The sequence below is a fragment of the Anguilla rostrata genome, chromosome 9, assembly GCF_018555375.3.
Source record: "Anguilla rostrata isolate EN2019 chromosome 9, ASM1855537v3, whole genome shotgun sequence".
Taxonomy (NCBI): Eukaryota; Metazoa; Chordata; class Actinopteri; order Anguilliformes; family Anguillidae; genus Anguilla; species Anguilla rostrata.
Window position 1 is genome coordinate 45159108 of NC_057941.1, and position 20006 is coordinate 45179113.

The window sequence follows — 20006 nt, forward strand, 5'->3', positions numbered from 1 at the left end:
CTAATAATAATAATAATAATAATAATAATAATAATAATGTGAAATAATGTATTGCCAAAACTGTACCCCACCCCAACCCCCACCAGATATCTGGTATTTAGACCTTTGCCCTGTGCAAATCCCTTAGTCCTTGCTGGAAGTGTGTTTGTACAATAGAAAGATGCAGGCAAAAGGACTTCTTTACCTGTGCTTTTCAACCATAAACCTTTAATACTAACAGGCACTTAGCTGACTGGAATGAATCGGTTGTTCACCAATGTCCGTAAGGCATAAAAGTTTATTGTTGAGATCGATGCCCCGAATTTGTGTAAGGGGTAGACAATAACAATAATACATATAACAAATCCCTTCAAATGTTTATTTGAAAGAAGAACTAAAGCCAACTTGCTCTTAGGAGACATTAAATGTGGGTAGTACGTAAATTAACAGTTTTGACAAGCCCAATTCGTTAACAGCAACTGGATGAAGAACCAGCAAAGACACTACGTTGCAAAGACAAGACTAGGGTGGAGAACATTGTGTAGAACACTGATGTGATTGTCTACAAAAGGGGTCCCCAGACCTGGTCCTGGATACGAACGGGTCTGCTGGTTTTTTGTTGTTGCTCAGCGCTTAATTGATAAATTAAAGCGATTTATTAAGCAGAGAACTCACATTACCTAGTCTCTTTGGTTTGAACCTGATTTTAAGGCGAAAAACCTTAACGCATTGGCTTTTGTTTTATGAAGGAGGTCTTCTGAAACTCCCCGTTTGTCTTACGTCACTCATCTGAGGCAGTGGCATCTCTCAGACACGCTCCCAGGGTAGATTACTTCTAGAAGTTCTTGTGTCTGTCTACTCTGAATTGGAAAAAAACTGCATTTGGCAATTTGACCTCCAGAATATTTTAATGGTAGACATCTTGGTTCCAAAAGATCAGCTGTACACCAGTACAAGCTGGCTGTGCCTTTGACTATTTAATATTCTGCATCACAGGCACATTTTTGTGTTTTATTAGCTGTCTTTCCAGCTGAGTATCACAGGCCCATTGTAAGAGAGGCCATGGTCTCTCTGGTGTAATAAAGGTTCATAAAAAATTATAATATTATTTTAAAAAATTAAAAATCCAACAGACCCAGCAGCTCTCCATAGGCATGGTGGGGACCCCTGGTCCAAAATGTCTGATTAAATCGTACCCTTCACAGGCCTGAATAAACCTGACAAATTCTCACGTGATGACAGGTCACATGATTTTTACTGTGCGGAGTGTGCAGTGGCATTTTGATATGTTGAAATAAACACATCATGATTATAGAACATACCCACAACTTCACTTTCATAATTTTATCACTCAACAAGCCAGCCATACCTCTGACATAAACTTGCCATTAATAAATAACATGTATTGATTTTTTTTTAAACCCACACTCTAGATCAAAATGTCTACTTTTGCATAATCTTTGTAATAACATAACTGTGTAATTGTGTGATGTGGCTGATCCAACATTCACTGCCCCATACACAGCTATCAAACACATCAAGACATCAAAACACACGCAAGTACGTCAAAGTATTCTGTAGTGGTTCAGTGTACAATTTCAGCTTCCACATCGGAATATGCAGAGTGCTAATTTATATGAGGAGTGTTGCAGTGGCATGAATTCACCCGGTGTTTTCAGAAAGAGCATGAGCTGTACTGTCCCCTTACCTTTGACTCACACATAAAACTACAAAACTGCAGTGCCTGGCACTATCTGTGGCTTGGATAACGGAGTGAGTAGAAGGATCCCTTTTGTTGTGTGGATATGAAAGTGAAAAACGCGTTCAATCAAAATTTAAAAATCCCGTAGTCCTGTGGACACGATCACGTTGCTGTACGCAGCAGGTTACTTCTTGTTCCAAGTTGAAACAAAAATATACAGATAATTCAAAAGCAATAAACAAAAAAAAACCAATAATAACAACGTTGGCGCGACAGTGATGCGCGGACTGTTCATGCAATGGTTTCTCAAACGTCTGAACAAAAATCTTGATATATAAAAAAAATACATCGATGAAAACAAAACAACAAGAAACCTGGCTTTTTCAGGGCACTCTGGATCTCCGCTGTGTGCAGATGGCCTCTGCTTACAGGCTCTTGGCCTTCCCCCGGTTGTGCTTGTACTTCTGGTAGACCACAGCCAGCGTGGTGGAGAAGTTCCCCATGAATAACGCCAAGAACGTGGCTCCGCACATGAGCACCTGGCACGGGAGAGAGAGAGAGAGAGAGAGAGAGAGGGTGGGAGGCCGTCACAGTACAGCACTCAACCAAATCTGACGACTCGCGACACGTTATGATTTACCCATACCCAGGTTACCGACATGCATTCTGTCGCGTGACGTTGGACAGACGGTGATGTTTCAATTAGATATTCAAAGTGACAGTGAAGGGGCTGAAAATAGTTAAAATAACCATAATTTACCACAGGGGGATGCATCCACTACACATCCACCAAATATGTACTCAAAGTAATGTCAATAGCTATAATAACACACATTTCAAGTCCGACATAAAATCTGTTGAAAAAAACCTAAGGATTGTATCGGTGCGGTCGAGACCCAGCTTGCCCCCTCAATTCTTCCCAAAACGTACCACCCAAGAGTAAACGAGTACACCTGGCCACATTTATCTATGGAGAATGGCAGAGGGCTTCGTGCATATATGTATGAGCCAGAAGAGGAGCCCCAGGTTTATTGGCCAAGCCAAGAAGTCTGGATATAATTTAGAAAGCTAAATGGGCGCACAACATTTGTTGAGAGTAAAATTCTTTGTATCATCTCTGACAGTGACTGCTTGTGTTTACTGACACAATGAGCTGAGCATTAATACTTTATTATGACGAAAAAACTTATTTTTCAAGTGTATTGATGTGTGTTGTTTTGCACTCATGCATTTTCTATACAGCCAGTGGCGTCGCCCAGTCAAGACGCATTCTAATAGATTCTTCCCCATGCAAGCAATCGATTTGGAATCGAGCACATTACGTGATCCCTCGACCTGTGAAATAATTGAAAATCGCCATCCCTAAATAGGATACTGGACCTTTGGGTATAATCGTTACATTTTACAATTTAGGGTTGTAGCAGACACTCAAATCCAAATAAAAAATTGAACGCTGTTTTATGTCTATGTACAATCCAGCTATGTACAATGATGAAGCAACTCAGGTTTAGCCATTTACTTTGCTTAAGGGTACAGTGGCAGAGCCGCACCTGGTAACTGAACCTTGCAGTTACAAGAACAGTAAAAGTGGGGAGAGCAACTGAAACAGATGTGTGAGGAGGCGGGGATGTGCGGGGGTGGGGGGGGGTGATAGGTGTGGGAGAGACGCACTGACCTGCCACTCTTTGCATTCTGGAAGCTGAGACATCCTGAAGAGAGTCACGCCATTGTATAGCTGCCAGAACTGCAACACACACACACATGCACACACACACACACACACACACACAGTGAGTCACACTGACGTAAGGACCCAGGACTGCTACTGTGATGGGAAATCAAGCACCTGGTTGCACACTGTATTGACCAAGCATTTATACATCCTCCTTCTTCACGCTACTGACTTGGTGAGTGCTGCCATGTGCAGCCAAACACTTAGCATGGGGTTCACTTTCCAGTATTCATTGTATTTAGTCAGTGCTATGGCCCACTCTGACCAGGTGCATACTGGTAAGTGTAGTCATTATAAAAAATGAGTGGAAGACAGTCACTGCCATTGGCTTGTAGGTGAGCGCTTGGGGAGAGCGCCCCCTGTGGGGGCACGGGTGACACAGCAGTGACACGAGAGCAGAGTCATTACTGGTTACAAAAGAGGAAAGGGCAAAAACGTGGGAAATCTCAACAAAAAAAATGTTTTAAAAATCTCAGACAGCATGACTTCGGTGAGACGTGGTGCAGTCCATAGGGAGGTCCATTCTCCAGCCATATGAGAGTGTCCCCCGCCCCCCGCCCCCCATGTGGACAGGGTTTCAACCCCCCCCCCCCCGCATGGATCCTTCTGAGCTTTGATCCCTTGGCTAACTGTTACCCTCCCTGCTTTCACCCTGCATGAATCAAGTGAAAGATACAAAAGGAGGGCTGGCTGTTTGCTCTCCTTTTAAAAAAAAAAAAAAAAAAAAGTAAAGCATGACTCGGCAAAGGCCAAAGAAAACGCACCGCTTCCTAAGAACGTGGGAGTAAGATTTGGCCTGACTCAGCGGGCTGAGAGAAAACAAGAATGGAGAAAGGAGAACTGGGGCGGGGGGGGGGGGGGGGGTGTGGGGGGGGGGGGCGGGGACGGTGCTACTCACATGACCGAAGAAGAGGAAGGGCAGTAGAAATGTCAGGCCCCGCCACATCCAGGACTGAAAGCCCTCTGGGGGAAAAGGCGACACGGGTCACATGTTAGCACGGGCATTGGTCCACCTGGGCACAAGGGCACCGCCACCCGCCAGTGCAAACAGCATGCCCCGGCCCGCTGCCCCCCCGGCCCGCTGACACCCCCGGGCAGCGTCAGGCCGCAGGGCTACGGGAGGTCAGCGCACTCTCGCCGAACACAGGCAACTTCAGGACAGACGGTTTAGCAAATACTTACAAGGGGGAGCCGGAATGCCTTCAATAAAAATGGAGCAGAAACCACAGGAATTGAGAAAGGCTTAAGGGTCCAGGGTTGGGTTAAGGGCGGCTGAATTTCAGTTCATTCAATTTAAGAAAGTGGACTGAATTTAAACTGATTCATTGGAAAATCCCCATAGAATATTATGAGAATATATATTCACTGACTGAATTTCCATTAGTGTAAGCGGGTCATCTATAAATATAATACAGAGGGCTCAGCACGTAATATGGGGTTAAATATTTGGGTCAGGAATTAATGTAAGTAAATAAATGAACTTCATTTCTATTTATTCGTTTTATTTTATTTTTTTTATATGTACACCCAAGGGTCACACCCAAGACTTTGGGTTACTCACCAACTGTCAGGTCCATGTTGTGTCTTTCTCCTAGTGCTCGAAGCCTATACAGACAGCCACTCTGATAATAGTACTGGAGAAACTGAACAAAGCCTGGATTTCACACACACACGCACACATACGCACACACACACACACACACACACACACACAGACACAGAAACACACCACACAAATCCACAGCATAAAAAAAGCATAACAGATTTTTGTAATGTTCTTTTCAAACAGCCACTTTTATCATACTTGTAAAAAGAGGTACCTAGCACAATAATCGCAACTACTTTCTTGCTGAATTCTGAAGAGAATTTTCATGTGAACCTCTGGCCATAGCAACAGTTGATAGTAATATGAGCTGGCACCAGCACAGGGACTGTTGACACAGTAGTAATAGGAACAGGAGTGAACTTTGATCATGTAATGTGGCACATATAAAAATCACTCAATATTTTACAGACATTGTACTGTGCCAAAAAAAGGAAGGCAATTCCATGGCAAAGCAACTATAACGGCAGCAAAGAGGAAAATTAAACACCACAGCTCTTTTACATACATAGCTCCCGTTGAGTGTCAGTGCATTAAGAGGCCACTCTCTATTTCGCTTAAAATGAGTGACGATGGTCATGCTACTATTACTACTACTTATAATTTATGATACAAGCTAATCACATGAGCCTATTGCACCAACCAACACAACATTTAAGAGTAGCACATTTGAATAAAATTACAAGTTATATAGACATACAGTATATACACTGACATGAATCATGGGTCTTTCCCAAAGAGAAATTATTCCTTTTTACTGCACTTACTTTGGTATAAATAGTATGTGAGGAACTGGTTCCTGAACATCTGGTAGAGTTTGCCTTCAGGCCTGTAGGACAGTGAGACCACACGGGTTGTGAGCATAACAGAGTGCAAGGAACCTCATAACTGTGAACGCCAATGGTCTGGTGCACACCACGTTAGTTTGGGGTTCACTGGGGGGGGGGGGGGGATGCTGCGTCTGCCTGTCGGGCCTGTCCCAAGACGAGACACCAACCACACCCTCGGGTGCCTACGAAGTTTCCTCTCAATAAATAACCAAGCACCAAAAGAAGCTGAACTCTGTACAACAAGAACTTTAACCATGCAAGTAAGTCCCTTACTGGAACAAAGGGCTGAGGTTTCACGGCTGGGTAAGAATGCTACATGGTAGAGACTCTGCAATTAATCCGAGCTTTTCCATCTCTGTTAACTGGGACCATCTCCGTCAGTTTATCATTAAGCCTTCCAGCTAACGCAAGATTGTAGGCACACGGCCAGGTCATTATCCAAGCAGAGGCGGTGATGTCATCTTCCTTTCCGAGTGTCAGAGAACCCGCTCTGAAACAGACTAATCAAGGGCTCTCAATTCTTACCCGAGATGGGCTGTGGTGTGCCTGTTTAAACTCATCAATGTCATAACTGAGTTTACTCAGTCAGGTGTACTGTATGATGTACTCAGTCAGGTGTACTGTATGATATACTCAGTCAGGTGTATTGTATGATATACTCAGTCAGGTGTATTGTATGATATACTCAGTCAGGTGTACTGTATGATATACTCAGTCAGGTGTATTTTATGATATACTCAGTCAGGTGTATTGTATGATGTACTCAGTCAGGTGTATTGTATGATATACTCAGTCAGGTGTATTGTATGATGTACTCAGTCAGGTGTACTGTATGATGTACTCAGTCAGGTGTACTGTATGATGTACTCAGTCAGGTGCACTGTATGATGTACTCAGTCAGGTGTACTGTATGATGTACTCAGTCAGGTGCACTGTATGATGTACTCAGTCAGGTGTACTGTATGATGTACTCAGTCAGGTGCACTGTATGATGTACTCAGTCAGGTGTATTGTATGATGTACTCAGTCAGGTGTATTGTATGATGTACTCAGTCAGGTGCACTGTATGATATACTCAGTCAGGTGCACTGTATGATATACTCAGTCAGGTGCACTGTATGATGTACTCAGTCAGGTGTATTGTATGATGTACTCAGTCAGGTGTATTGTATGATGTACTCAGTCAGGTGCACTGTATGATATACTCAGTCAGGTGCACTGTATGATATACTCAGTCAGGTGTACTGTATGATATACTCAGTCAGGTGTATTGTATGATATACTCAGTCAGGTGCACTGTATGATGTACTCAGTCAAGTGCACTGTATGATATACTCAGTCAGGTGCACTGTATGATGTACTCAGTCAGGTGTATTGTATGATGTACTCAGTCAGGTGTACTGTATGATGTATTGAGTCAGGCGTATTGTATGGTATACTCAGCCAGGTGTATTGTATGATGTATTCAGCCAGGTGTATTGTATGATGTATTCAGCCAGGTGTATTGTATGATGTACTCAGTCAGGTGTACTGTATGATGTACTCAGTCAGGTGTATTGTATGATGTATTCAGTCAGGTGTATTGTATGATGTATTCAGTCAGGTGTATTGTATGATGTACTCAGTCAGGTGTACTCTATGATGTACTCAGTCAGGTGTATTGTATGATGTATTCAGCCAGGTGTACTGTATGATGTACTCAGTCAGGTGTACTGTATGATGTATTCAGCCAGGTGCATTGTATGATGTACTCAGTCAGGTGTATTGTATGATGTACTCAGTCAGGTGTACTGTATGATATACTCAGTCAGGTGCACTGTATGATGTACTCAGTCAGGTGCACTGTATGATGTACTCAGTCAGGTGCACTGTATGATGTACTCAGTCAGGTGTACTGTATGATATACTCAGTCAGGTGTACTGTATGATGTATTGAGTCAGGTGTACTGTATGATATACTCAGCCAGGTGTATTGTATGATGTATTCACAGCCAGGTGTATTGTATGATGTACTCAGTCAGGTGTATTGTATGATGTACTCAGTCAGGTGTACTCTATGATGTACTCAGTCAGGTGTACTGTATGATGTACTCAGTCAGGCGTATTGCATAAATGAGAAACAAAATGTCGATGATAGACAAGGAAATCAGTGACACTCCAGAGAGAGGGCTATTGAGGTTCCTTTGTCATTGGCCAGTCACGTGAGTAATTTGATGTCTGGCTGAAATTTGGCAGCCATGACGTGTTCTCGTGCCTTCGTTCTAAGCAGGGCCCAGTGATGTCACAATGCTGGAAAAGAGCACTCACCAGGTCAGCATGACTCCAGACAGGAATGTAAAGATATAGTGATGGGCCACCCACCAGCCCTTTATCCTGGAACCAGAGACAGGACAAAAAGAGAGGGCTCAGCTTAAAATGGCTGTCTCTAATTAATCTACACAGCAACACATAAACCCTCTGAATAGAAGGTGTTCTGGAATGTTTTTTTTTCAAAAGTGTTCCAGAACTCCATAGTTTGCAGTTACCAGTAGTGATTGTGACATCAGCACTAGAACGTTCCGTTCTAAATTCAATTCAGAATGTTCAGTTCAGTTCAGTTCCAACATTCTAATCGTATACTGGTGATCTTACACCTTAAAACGGTTAAAGAGTTCACACCATACATCAGCACATCAACGCTGGCGCCATTCATTTGTCACATTCAGAAAAGAAAAGAAGTCCGTCAAAGGCGTACCACCCTAGTCACGCGTGACATCAGAGGCGAGTCCTGCATTTGCCCCACGGAGGGGGACGGACTCACCTGGAGCCGTTGTTGATGAGGATGCTCTCCCGGATCGTCAGCGTGCAGTAGTACCACACCAGCAGGAAGTTAAAAAGCGCGTCCACGGCCCTGACAACAACGCAGCACACAGGCGAGTGAAGAGCTCGGTGTGTTCGACCTGGGTTTACAGATCCTCAGTGCAGTGGTCTTACTCTGAAGGGATGCTAATAAATGCATTTAAAGTTGTTTTTAGCTTGTATTCTGTCTCACACGTTTTAAGTTACAGGCATTTCTATAACTGATTTTACCGAATCTTGTTATGCGTACTTTTGAACAAAATTAGACAAAATATATCATTACCGTAATTAAGAACAAACAATTCATAACAAGCTAATGATCAATTTTGTTCTACAAAGGGCAGCTGGATTGTTCAAGTCTTGAAAGATGCTCTAGAATTATGATGTCACTTAGTCACTGCCCACCTTCCACTGTAGTCTGAAGATGCATCTCTTCAGACTGTACCCGGACTAACTATCACTACTCTGCAGGGCACTCCCAAAATAGGATCACTCTTATCACTTGTATTCCTGTAGCACTTCCATGTTACCTCCATCCAGCACTTATATTGCACTTGTATCGCTATCCTGATGTTGTAGCTCGCTGTCTTGCCTCCAAGTTTGACTTAACATTACTCTCCGACCTAGCCTATGCTTACTGTGTGAACTGGACTTAACGTGTTCACTGCTATGAATAACTGTTACATAATGAGTATTGTACCTTACTGGACCTGTGTGTTGTAGTTGTTCCAGTGACCTTTGGTATGCACGTATTATTGTATGTCACTTTGGATAAAAGTGTCTGCCATATAAATGTAATGTAACGATGTCACTACTGATCAGAATCCAAATCAAGGGTGGGCAATTCCAGTCCTGGAGGGTCAGTGTGTGTTTTCAGGTTTTTGTTTCCATCAGCTACCCAGGCTAAATTAGCTAACTGGTTGTACACACCAACACTCGTAGATTACATCACAGTAAAACGTTTCATACAGGAACACAAGAACAGCTCTCGCCCAAGCACTTACCAAGAACTGCAGCCAAAATCTCAGACGGTGCAAATGTTAGAGGCTAATTAAGTAATTCAGGCCAGAAGTTGGCCCTAGTTTCTCATCTCTGGTCCAAATCCTACCCTCTTGCCACATCCCCACCCAATCTTATAGATACCAGGATCCACAAAAAAAAAAAAAAATACTATGACAAGTGCTCAAGAGAATAGATTCTCTCAGCTCACTCTCGTGCCTGATTGGTCCTACCTGTAGGTGACCAGAAATCGACAGGAGAAGGAGGACAGCAGGAGCAGAATTGTGAGACACAGCTTGAACTTCTCGTACTCGTCTTTGTAGGCAAACCTGGAGGGCAGAGGAATTTAAAAAAAGATTAAAAATGTTCTGCCGGAGGGACTCAGCTTTATTCTCAATAGTCTTGTTAGTCCTCCAAATGCTATTTTACAGTGCTGAGTACAGAATGATTTAACATGATTTACCATTTACCAACCTGGACCCAAGAAAGAGAATCAAGTTTCCTCTGCAATTTAGGTGGTGTTGCTACAGTTCCACCTAGTGGTTAGATTTCGAATTGCAGCTCCTAACCAAAGGAGGCATGTTGCTTAGTTACAAATAAACTTTTAAGCTGCATGCTAAATTGCACACTTCGAAGTTCTTCTGAGGAGTACCAGATTAAGTAGCATCATTACAATCACCTTGAATTCACTACAGATATTTCCAAATAAACAGAAATCATGACATAGCAAAACATAATGTTATGTTATGTTAGCAGAAATCCAGTAAGAGAGAGAGCCAATAACATTACACTTACTTGGCGTGCTTGTTGAGAAGCGTCACGTTCACACTTCCCAGAACGAGACTGAGATACAACCTGAGCAAAGAGTGAGGGACACGACACAAAATGTCAGACCATTCAAAATAACAGCCACAAATCCCCCGTACATACTTCTCCAACATCGTGCAATAACACGAACTTGCCTTTAAAAATAAAGTGTGACTAAGTTCATTTTGAAAGTGCCCAGTGGTAAAATGCACTTCCTCCATTATCACATCTGCAGAGTCCCTCTTTCGCAAATCAAAGCCTAAAAGCAAGGTACTGCTGTTCTTACATCATTTTTATGCACTTTTTAGTTATGTACACAAATTTATTGTTGCATGCTTAGGTTTTACAGTTGCTATTCAGACTGCTGATCAATCACTGCTCACTGGCTGGTATGAATTTATAGTACTTATATACACTGTTATCGATGCTGTCACTCGTAATAGGAATTTATTGCATCTTACCGAGACAGCCCTGTAAATCACCCTGGATAAGAAGATTGTCAGTTAATAATAAGTCATTACAAACAGATTAATTCAGGGGTGTCCAATCTTATCCGAAAAGGGCCAGTGTGGGTGCAGGTTTTTGTTTTAGCCCAGCACTAAGTCACCTGATTCTACTTATCAACGTCTTTTTGGACACGCCTGGATTAACGAATATGTACGGACGTGCACACCCATTCTGTATTCTCATGTAATGTATTTACATGGCTACGACTTCTAACCGCTAAAATAGATCAAGAGTTGCTAGTCTGATCAGGCTCCACACGCCACGCCACATCATCCTGCTGCTCGTAAAAGGCAGCCCAGGTCAGGCAAGAGCAGGCACAGCACAGGCCAGGAGCAAAGCATTCATCCACGCGCACGCTAAACGGCATGTTTAGACCCGTCTTACTGCAGCTGTGATGGTGTGCCAAGCTAAGCAACTGAGCTGAAAGCTGTGAGACCCAGAGAATGTGAGAGTATTTCATCCATAATACTGACACTGGGACCTCTGCCATCTGCTGTACTTCACAGAAATACACAGCATATTTTTTTTTTTTTTTGCATGTTTATAATTTATGTCTGCTCACTCCCCCAAGACTTAAAAAAAATACTTTTCCTGCCCTGATGGCGCTTCTTCAAGTACATCTGACAGAACGATGTGGGAGGGGGCTGGATTTCAAAGGGCGGGTCCTGGCATCCAACCCTGACACGTGCAATTGGTTAAAAACCAATTCCAAATTTCCAAGCTCTGGATTGGACCTAGGATGTCAAAAGGCGGGGTTCGACATGAAGCCCCGCCCTCCAGCAGGCTGCAGGCTGATGCGTCACCCCTGTTAACTGCACCAGTGTGAAGAGGACTACAGCTCAGTTGAGTGATCTCCACTATACTGATCTGTGAGCCCAGGAAATATTTACCAGACTACAGGCCACAGAGTAACGCAGGACTACCTCTCACTGATGACATCTGCAAGCATGTGGCCTTCTGGGACACCGTGGGAGGAGCTACTGCAGTGGTAGCCTAGGGAACCATGGACAACTCAAACCCACCCTACCATTGGCTGGGAGTAATAGGGTGTTATGGGTGGTTATGTCCGGCTGTGCACGGCGAGCGTCCGTCCTGACAGCCACACTAGAGCTGTCCACTCCCAAACTTTTACGTGTCAATCAAATCGCGAAAACAACGGCTGTTTTCTGGAGAATTCTACAGCCAGTCTGAATTACCCAGGACATCAAGTGAACGATTTCTTAGAAACACATAGGTATGAATTTTTGACCCCTGTGATTGGCTAAGAAGGGCATGGGTGAACAAGGGGGGCGTCACCTCTCAACAACAGAGAAATCCACAGGACCGCAGCAGTCTTACCCATTCTTCTTCGGAAGGAAAGCCTCCATCTCAAAGAAGATGCTTGGCCTTTCCTTCATGGACTCCCGGATTTCTTCTATCGCTTTCAAATCATCTGGATTCACGGCTTGTCCGCACCTGAGACCAACACATTGAAGGCAAATTATGGCAAATTCTGGATTTTTAAACTATAGATCAAATAATGTCTGCACATAGAAAGATGGTGTAATGACTTTAATGTAGATTGTTTAAAATGCTGATGAATCAGGACCTTTCTGTTTATTGTACTTGCATAAGTTAGTGAAGGTGCATGCAACCCTGGTCCTGGAGAGCTGCAAGGTTTGCTGGTTTTTGCTCTCACCAAAAAACCAGAAACCACTTCAGACCAAGACAAAGAAACCAGATGAGTAATGACTGATTAAGTTCTGAATAACAAACAGAAGCCCTGGGGCTCCCCTAGATCAGGACTGCAGACCCCCTCAGTTAACATATAGTCAGATACTGCTGTATACTGATACTGCTTAGAAACAACACCAACAAGAGAGGGGAGGGGGTGATGGCAAAAAAACAAGTAATTCACCATTCATTCTGCAGATATGATGCACCACCACTGTCACCATCACAGAGGTGACATCAATTCCTGATAATTCACCTGTTGTTGGGTACCGTTGTGGTACACTGTAGTGGTACAATGTTTAGAATGAACCACTGAAATGAAAGAGTGCTTCTGCTTGGGGAAAACCTACTCTTTTAGTGATGCAGAGAGGTCCTTTAGTTTCTTCCTCTGCCGAGAGATGGAAGCAGCGCAGCTGTCCTGCAGCTTGGAGACTTCCTCCAACTTCTGTTTGTACAGTCGATGGGTCTCCTGGTGATGAACACACACACACACACACACACACACACACACACACAGCGAGTGTCAGGGAAAGTTTTTCATAGTCAAAGGTGCAGGTGTGAGCAGATGAAGCCAAAAGCAACCCCAACGATATTCTGTTCCTTCACAGAATATGATCAAACAGAAACTGTGTTGCAATACTGGGTGGCTCCCATATCAATAAGGTTGTTACTGTCCCCATAAACCTGGCAGTTGGTTTATCAAAGATGAATTCACACTGCAATTTCAAGGGCTTGACACCTGAATCTCATGACATCCAACTATTTTATTCGTTACTTAATTCACATCTGCCATTTGTTTGGGGGGAGAAATCGCTATATCTTTCCACGAGAAGAAATCATCCGTTTTACATTTTAATAAGGCTCATTTTCCGGATTTTTAAAAATGTCCTGCATTCGTTAGTCAAATGACAGCAGGACTGACGTATTAAGTTCACTGTCGGACTGGTTATGCACTATGAAGCATGTGGGCTAAACGGTATTCAAATCATTTAATGCAGCTTGAATTTCGAACCATCTGCTTAAGAGCTTTCTTTCAGTCGTCAATGTCCATGGTAAACAAATGTCGCAGGCTAAACTGACATCATTGTTAATTTCGGAGGCTAGTAGACGTTAGGGGCTGAATGGATGGGCTAGAAGCGAGCTAACCTCCGTGAAACATTAGCCATTATTGCTGTCTTACAACCTAATTTAGCTCGAGTTTGTTATCTTGCAATAATAGCTAACTGTGCGCAAGCGACTGTGGACAATATGGGAATAACCGATTGTCCACAGACTGAAGCGAAAGCCAACTGAGAGATCACTGATTATTAGCTATAGCTAACGTTAGCTAATATTAGATAGCTGATAAATAATAGGTATAGACCGTAGCAGAAAATCACATAACAGTAACGTTAGTTCACATAATCCTGTCTATGTATCTACCGTTAGCCTTGAGTGCAACAGTGAATTTTTACGCAACACACTTTTTGAGTCGGCAGGCAAGGAAGCACAGCGAAAGGCGTGTCTCACCTGGACCTGTTGATAGTCCTTTTCTAAAGTCTCCCACTCCTGAAGACATTCTGCTAACGACGTCGGACTAAATAACATTTTTACCAATTATACCCGTAGTGAACGTTGCTGTCCAATTTGCACGACACTTCCCTCGTAATTCCTATTTTTCGACGACAGCTACTGACGCTATCATCTCCGCAACTCCTCCAACTGTTGCAGCCAATGGGATGGTCACGTACTTGTCTTCAAGTTCTACCCGCCCTCGACGTCGACCAATCATAACGAAGGGAAGATCAACTGGAAGACAGCCTGCTGTATTTTTAGTTCCCTGTCAGACCAAAGCTGTGTTCATTATTTTCGTCTGTCACACAAATGTCACTCAAGTCTCTGACGTTACATTCTGATAAAAGATCGCAAATGGTTGTAAATATATCTCACCTGACTAGCTGACGTACGTACAAAGCAAGGCCCCCTCATTCTTTCCGACACAACTCTAATATGGTGCCATGTAGTAAGCTATTGGCATAGACATCTATCTAGTTCACTTAATGACTATACTTATAAAATCGAGTCATATTATTTATGCATTTACTCATTATTATATCTAATTAATATTAATAATAAATACTAATAAATTAAGAAACTTTGCCCTTCGTTGTATGTACATTGCATTTAAACAGAAAAGAACAAAACCAAAAGCTGCAATATCAATAAAAAATACAAAATCTAATGCATTAAAAAAAGAACACCTGCAGCTGTATAGTCCTTATAAATAGACCAATATAGTCCTTATATGATAACTAATTACATTTAATAAGATTCAGTAATCTTTTGCTCTAAGGAATAGTGGCCTTAGACTGTTCCTTGGTAAATGGACTGCATTTATATAGCGCTTTCATCCAAAGCGCTAAACAATTGATGCCTCTCATTCGCCAGAGCAGTTAGTGGTTAGGTGTCTTGCTCAAGGACACTTCGACACACCCAGGGCGGGGTTTGAACCAGCAACCCTCCAACTGCCAGACAATCAGTCTTACCTCTTGAGCTATGTCACCCCTTATAACAAAAGTTACTGAATCTTATTAAATGTAATTAGTTATCATATAAGGACTATACTGGTCTTTTAAACCAGAGTAGATGAAAGAATGTATTAAACAGCTATTTTTCTGTCTTAACTTTTGATCATCCCTTGCACAACCATTGAAAGTGTGCCTAATTTTATACAGCTCTTACTCAACACCTAGAGATGTGTGGAAATTATTTTTATTGTCTTGAGGCCCAGCAAGTAGATCCAAAGACCTACACAATGAGAACAGAAAATGTATTTTCACAAATCAATGCATTTGCATAACATATTTATTCAGCACTCACTTATTACATACGTAGCCAGCTTCATTGCCTATACCAAGCCTAGCAATGCAATTTGATTTAAAAATTTGATGCACTTAGATTTTTTCATAACATGCTTAACACACTTACAGCTCACATTTTCCACAAGTAATTTTTCATTATAAACATTTGTAAAATAGTTGCTCTAGGACATATGCCACACCTGTCATAGCCATCAAACATTTTTACAAGTTTGCTGCCTATAACAGAAACTTTTGAAATTCATCAAGCATACAATGTAGATGTGGATGTCATGGTTACCATTGCTACAGGCTCTTGGTTATATCTAAACCCACTCAATATGGCAAATCCTTCCACTGTTGCTAGATTATGACGCACTTTCGTTTTCAATGCAAATATTGTTTTAAGATTTTGAACAGACGGCATCTTCAGCTTAAACTAATATTTGCCACATTTCTCAAATACGGGATCACTAAAAGTGCTCGACCATTGTTCACAGTCACCAGGATTAAGAGCCTTGCAGCAACCTGAAGCTCCTTTTGTTCATCATGTGTTAGCAATAACTTCTTATAGGACAGCACTGAGTAGAAAACTGCTTAGAGGCCATAAGCATATGTTGCACACCTCATGAGTGAAAGTTTGATCGTGTGTTGGTTACTGGAAAATGTTCTGGAGTGGCCACACCCTGTTGTGCACACATTTCTATAACCGCCACAGTGTTATTAAATACACCACATTTCCAAAGGTATGTGGACACCCCTTCTAATTTGTAGTTTTGGCTATTTCAGCCACACCTAATCCTAACAGGTGTATAAAATCAAGCACACAGCCATGCGATCTGCAGTGACAAACACTGGCAGTAGAATGGGCTCAGTGACTTTCAATGTGGCACAGTCATAGGATGCCACCTTTCCAACAAGTCAGTTCATCAGACTTTGATTTACTTACTTACTTATTTCAAAAACATGATTTTTGAAAAATGTGCTATTTTTTGTTAATTTTTTCTATTATTTTTGCTGTTGCCTCTTTCCATTGTTCTGATCATTCTGTTTAAAATGTACATATTTTCATTAATTTGTACATTTCTTCTCTAAAATATTTTTTACACAGTCTATCAAAGGAATAAATAAGCTTGGAAGACAATGTACTCCGCACCAGGAGCATCTTTCTAACTGACTGTGAGTAAAGCACCGCCACCGGACTCATTCACAGTGGTGGAGACTGTCTCAGTAGAGCGGCTCTGCGATATCAGTCACCCTCTGTCCCAGAGCGTGCTGCTCCCAGTCAGACAGCTGTTGCACAAACCCCCGGTTTGGCCTCATGTTGGTTTTGCATTTCGACACGTGTGCCCAGGCCTCCTGGAGAGAGACAGCCCCAGCGCAAGAAGCAAAAGGGGAAACACTGAGCCTCCATTTTCTTCCCAAAGGACAACATGCAAACAAAGACAATATTCTGCTTATTTTAAATATCTGTGTCATAGTCATAGCCTGGTCCTAAAAACAATGTAGTAAAAAAAAATTATAGGAGCTTGATGTAAAATCAGTGGATCAGTGGTACAGCAGTAAGGGGGGGAGAAAAGTACTCATTTCAGATTTGAGATTACAGTACTAGGTATTTAAAGTCAGGAACAAAGTATTTATGGGTGAAACTTACCATCAGTGTAGATTTTAGGTGGTGCAGAAGGAAGGCTATTGTCACTGCGCTACAGCGGCTTATGCCATGACTTGAAAATATGAGGACTGCGGAACCAGCACTGAGGTGAGTGTCTAAGGATATGAACACAGGCAATGACTGTGGATAGCAGTTTATCAATATTTCATACGGAGAAGATATCAAAACAGCCTTCTGGCACAGCTGAAAAAAAGTCAATAATTCATTTTCTTGCCGCCTCTCATTCTTACAAGTTTGGGGATTGTTTAACGCCATCATTGTGTTTTCAGAACTCTTTAAATCTGACATATTTCATTTGTTGCTTTAAACTATGAACACTTACCAATGAACTCACAGGCCCTCTCAAAAAATCCATATAGATCAGCCTCAGTGGAATCCGCCACAGGAATGTGTAAAACTGTACAAGCGCCGCTCTCAAACCTGATTTTAAACAAACAGAGTACATACAGTAAAAAAGTGTGACTGCGTATATGCACAACTGAGCTCACTGTTGATAAAGTAATTTAAAAATTACTGTATATGGGGTTTTTAGCCATAAGTAACTGTTCACTCACACATCACTGGTATCTTCTGAGACATTGATGAGGGCTCTCAGTTTGAGATGTTTATGGATGTGCAGATTAGTGGCCTGTCTATAGTCACCCATGTACAGCTGGCCAAGTAGTACCTCAACTGGGTAGGGCTGCAGGTCCTCCAGTTCCTGAAAAGTCACGCCACAGGCATCAGGCTCACGCTCACCAGTCTGGGAAGGTTATCATCTAGGCCTGGCACAGTTGCTCACATGAATCTGGTGGATTTCCTTACATTCTCTTTCATTGTAAGTCACTCTGGATAAGAGCATCTGCTATACAACGCAATATACTGCAATGATTATTTTACTTTCTGAAATCATGGACAGTGTCCCTTGACAAGCTTTTAACTGAAACATGTTACCGTGGAAGCGGGACATGGCAGAGGCCTTACCTGGACGGTGTAAAGAATCTTCTGTGTTCGAAGGAATGGGTACAAAGCAGAGAACCTCTCGTAGCCTCCTTTTAGAATATGAACTGGATGGCGGCTTGTTTTCGCCAGAGTTCCAGCGACCTCAGCGGCAGGACCTACATGTACAGTACACAACAATGAAACATTTACATATTACTATAACCACCCATGTTTTCAGTTGAGAGTGTCATAGCATAAAAAGTATGCCCCACACACCGTCAAGATATGACAATGCAAGTGTTTATGTTTCCAGAGTTCCAATGTGATTGATGACCAGGCTGGTATGGTATACTACAATCATGTTTGCTTTTCAATGAACACAGGAAACAAAAGCATTTATTAACAAATCGTTGTTTGCGTGTTCAGTTATTGTTTTTATAATTTGAAAAGCCAAACACCAATGGAATAAAACCGATGTTCAGAAATATCATTATTGATGTCTACAAATAACCCATTCCCCTTTATTGACTTATTGTTTATTTGGGCATGAAGTTTCCCTTATCAACAAGTAGCCCCAGATGGACAGCTGTGGCCCAGTTGATTGACTAGGCTTATGCCATTAAAATGCAGCGTCTGATGAATGTTTAAATTAACATGTCATACAGGGAGTTATTAAAGCTTGAACAGTCGTACCTGAACTCTGCAAGGAGCTGGTGTTGCTATCATACACCACACAATACCGCAAGCTTTCAACCTCCACATCAGCAGGCATCGTAAACTTTCCCATTGCATCCTGGGGAAAACAATGAGCCAGTGCTTCACCTTTCAAAAGCAATCACAAAGTTCTTCAAACTTTATTGATGTAATAGAACGACACATTTAATTTATTTGATAAATAAAATGAATTTATTCAAAAGGTTTTGATAAATATAGCATCTGGTCAATATAAGTCAGAGTTGACCTATGAACAACCAGCCTGTTGCTTTCGCTAAGCACCTGGATTATATGTTCATATGATTTTCTGACCTTCAAACCAATGTGAAAGGGAAAGTGGTGTAAGCAGATTCTCACTTTTATTTTTCCACTGGTTTTTTATTATATCTATAATCCTAAAAAGTATGTAAAGGTATTGTTAAACAAGGATGGATGTGTCATATTCAATACATGCTATAAATTGCCCACAAGTGTTTGTATAGGCAGTGCGATTGACAGAATTACCCATTTTGCTCTCCTTGCAGTGATGACATGGCTCTCGTTGTATTCGTCTTTATTTCGTGCATCTGCAATCCAAAAAGCCCAAAGCAGTATTCCACTGAATGTTTAGAAGGTGGATCAAATACATTCATTGACACCTTACAGAGACTACTGCATAAAATAGTTCCATTTGCAGTAGAAATAGTTTATGTAGCAATAACATTTGTCAGTTTGTTTCTTTAGTCACAAAAAGATTATTTTTTTCAGGTTTCAATAGCTCTCAACAGAACTCGCTTTTTCATATACATTGCAACCTGGCCAAAAACATATTTCTATATCTCTGAAAAACATAAAACAGCTACCCTTGAAGGGGTATATATTTGTGTACTGTAACCAAAACCCTTACCAATCAAACAAAGGTAGTTGAATTCTGATAGTCTTGACACTCGGACGTACTGGTTTATAATATTGTAAAGTTCTGTAGCTTCACAGAGAACCGTTCCAGCCATTGCGGAAGACCTATAATATTCTGGCGTTTTCTCACATTACATTGTTTAAAGTAACTGAATCGCTTTGTTGCTACTCGTAAGTATTTCTCATTATGATAACCACAGCAGTAATATCACCGCAGCAAGAATAATAAAGTCATTTTTTGTTTTGCCAGTTACATGG

At 41.9% G+C, this 20006-nt stretch overlaps 2 protein-coding genes across 2 annotated transcripts; both read right to left on the reverse strand.

The window, feature by feature from the left end:
* Window positions 1–259: 259 nt before the first annotated feature.
* tmem120aa (transmembrane protein 120Aa) lies at window positions 260–14420 on the reverse strand. Its single transcript, XM_064352381.1, has 12 exons — window positions 14220–14420; window positions 13061–13179; window positions 12336–12452; window positions 10479–10538; window positions 9917–10012; window positions 8647–8736; window positions 8154–8219; window positions 5784–5845; window positions 4975–5067; window positions 4312–4376; window positions 3357–3425; window positions 260–2220 (listed from the first exon to the last, which is right to left on the reverse strand). Exons 1-12 carry the CDS (start codon window positions 14295–14297, stop codon window positions 2107–2109), a joined length of 1029 nt encoding a protein of 342 aa, XP_064208451.1. The 5' UTR covers window positions 14298–14420; the 3' UTR covers window positions 260–2106.
* Window positions 14421–15456: 1036 nt separating this feature from the next.
* styxl1 (serine/threonine/tyrosine interacting-like 1) lies at window positions 15457–19887 on the reverse strand. The gene is made up of 8 exons (XM_064352384.1): window positions 19741–19887; window positions 19359–19420; window positions 18834–18933; window positions 18183–18316; window positions 17774–17919; window positions 17542–17639; window positions 17202–17314; window positions 15457–16906 (listed from the first exon to the last, which is right to left on the reverse strand). The coding sequence occupies exons 1-8, from the start codon at window positions 19841–19843 to the stop codon at window positions 16775–16777; spliced, it is 888 nt and encodes a 295-aa protein (XP_064208454.1). The 5' UTR covers window positions 19844–19887; the 3' UTR covers window positions 15457–16774.
* Window positions 19888–20006: the final 119 nt, after the last annotated feature.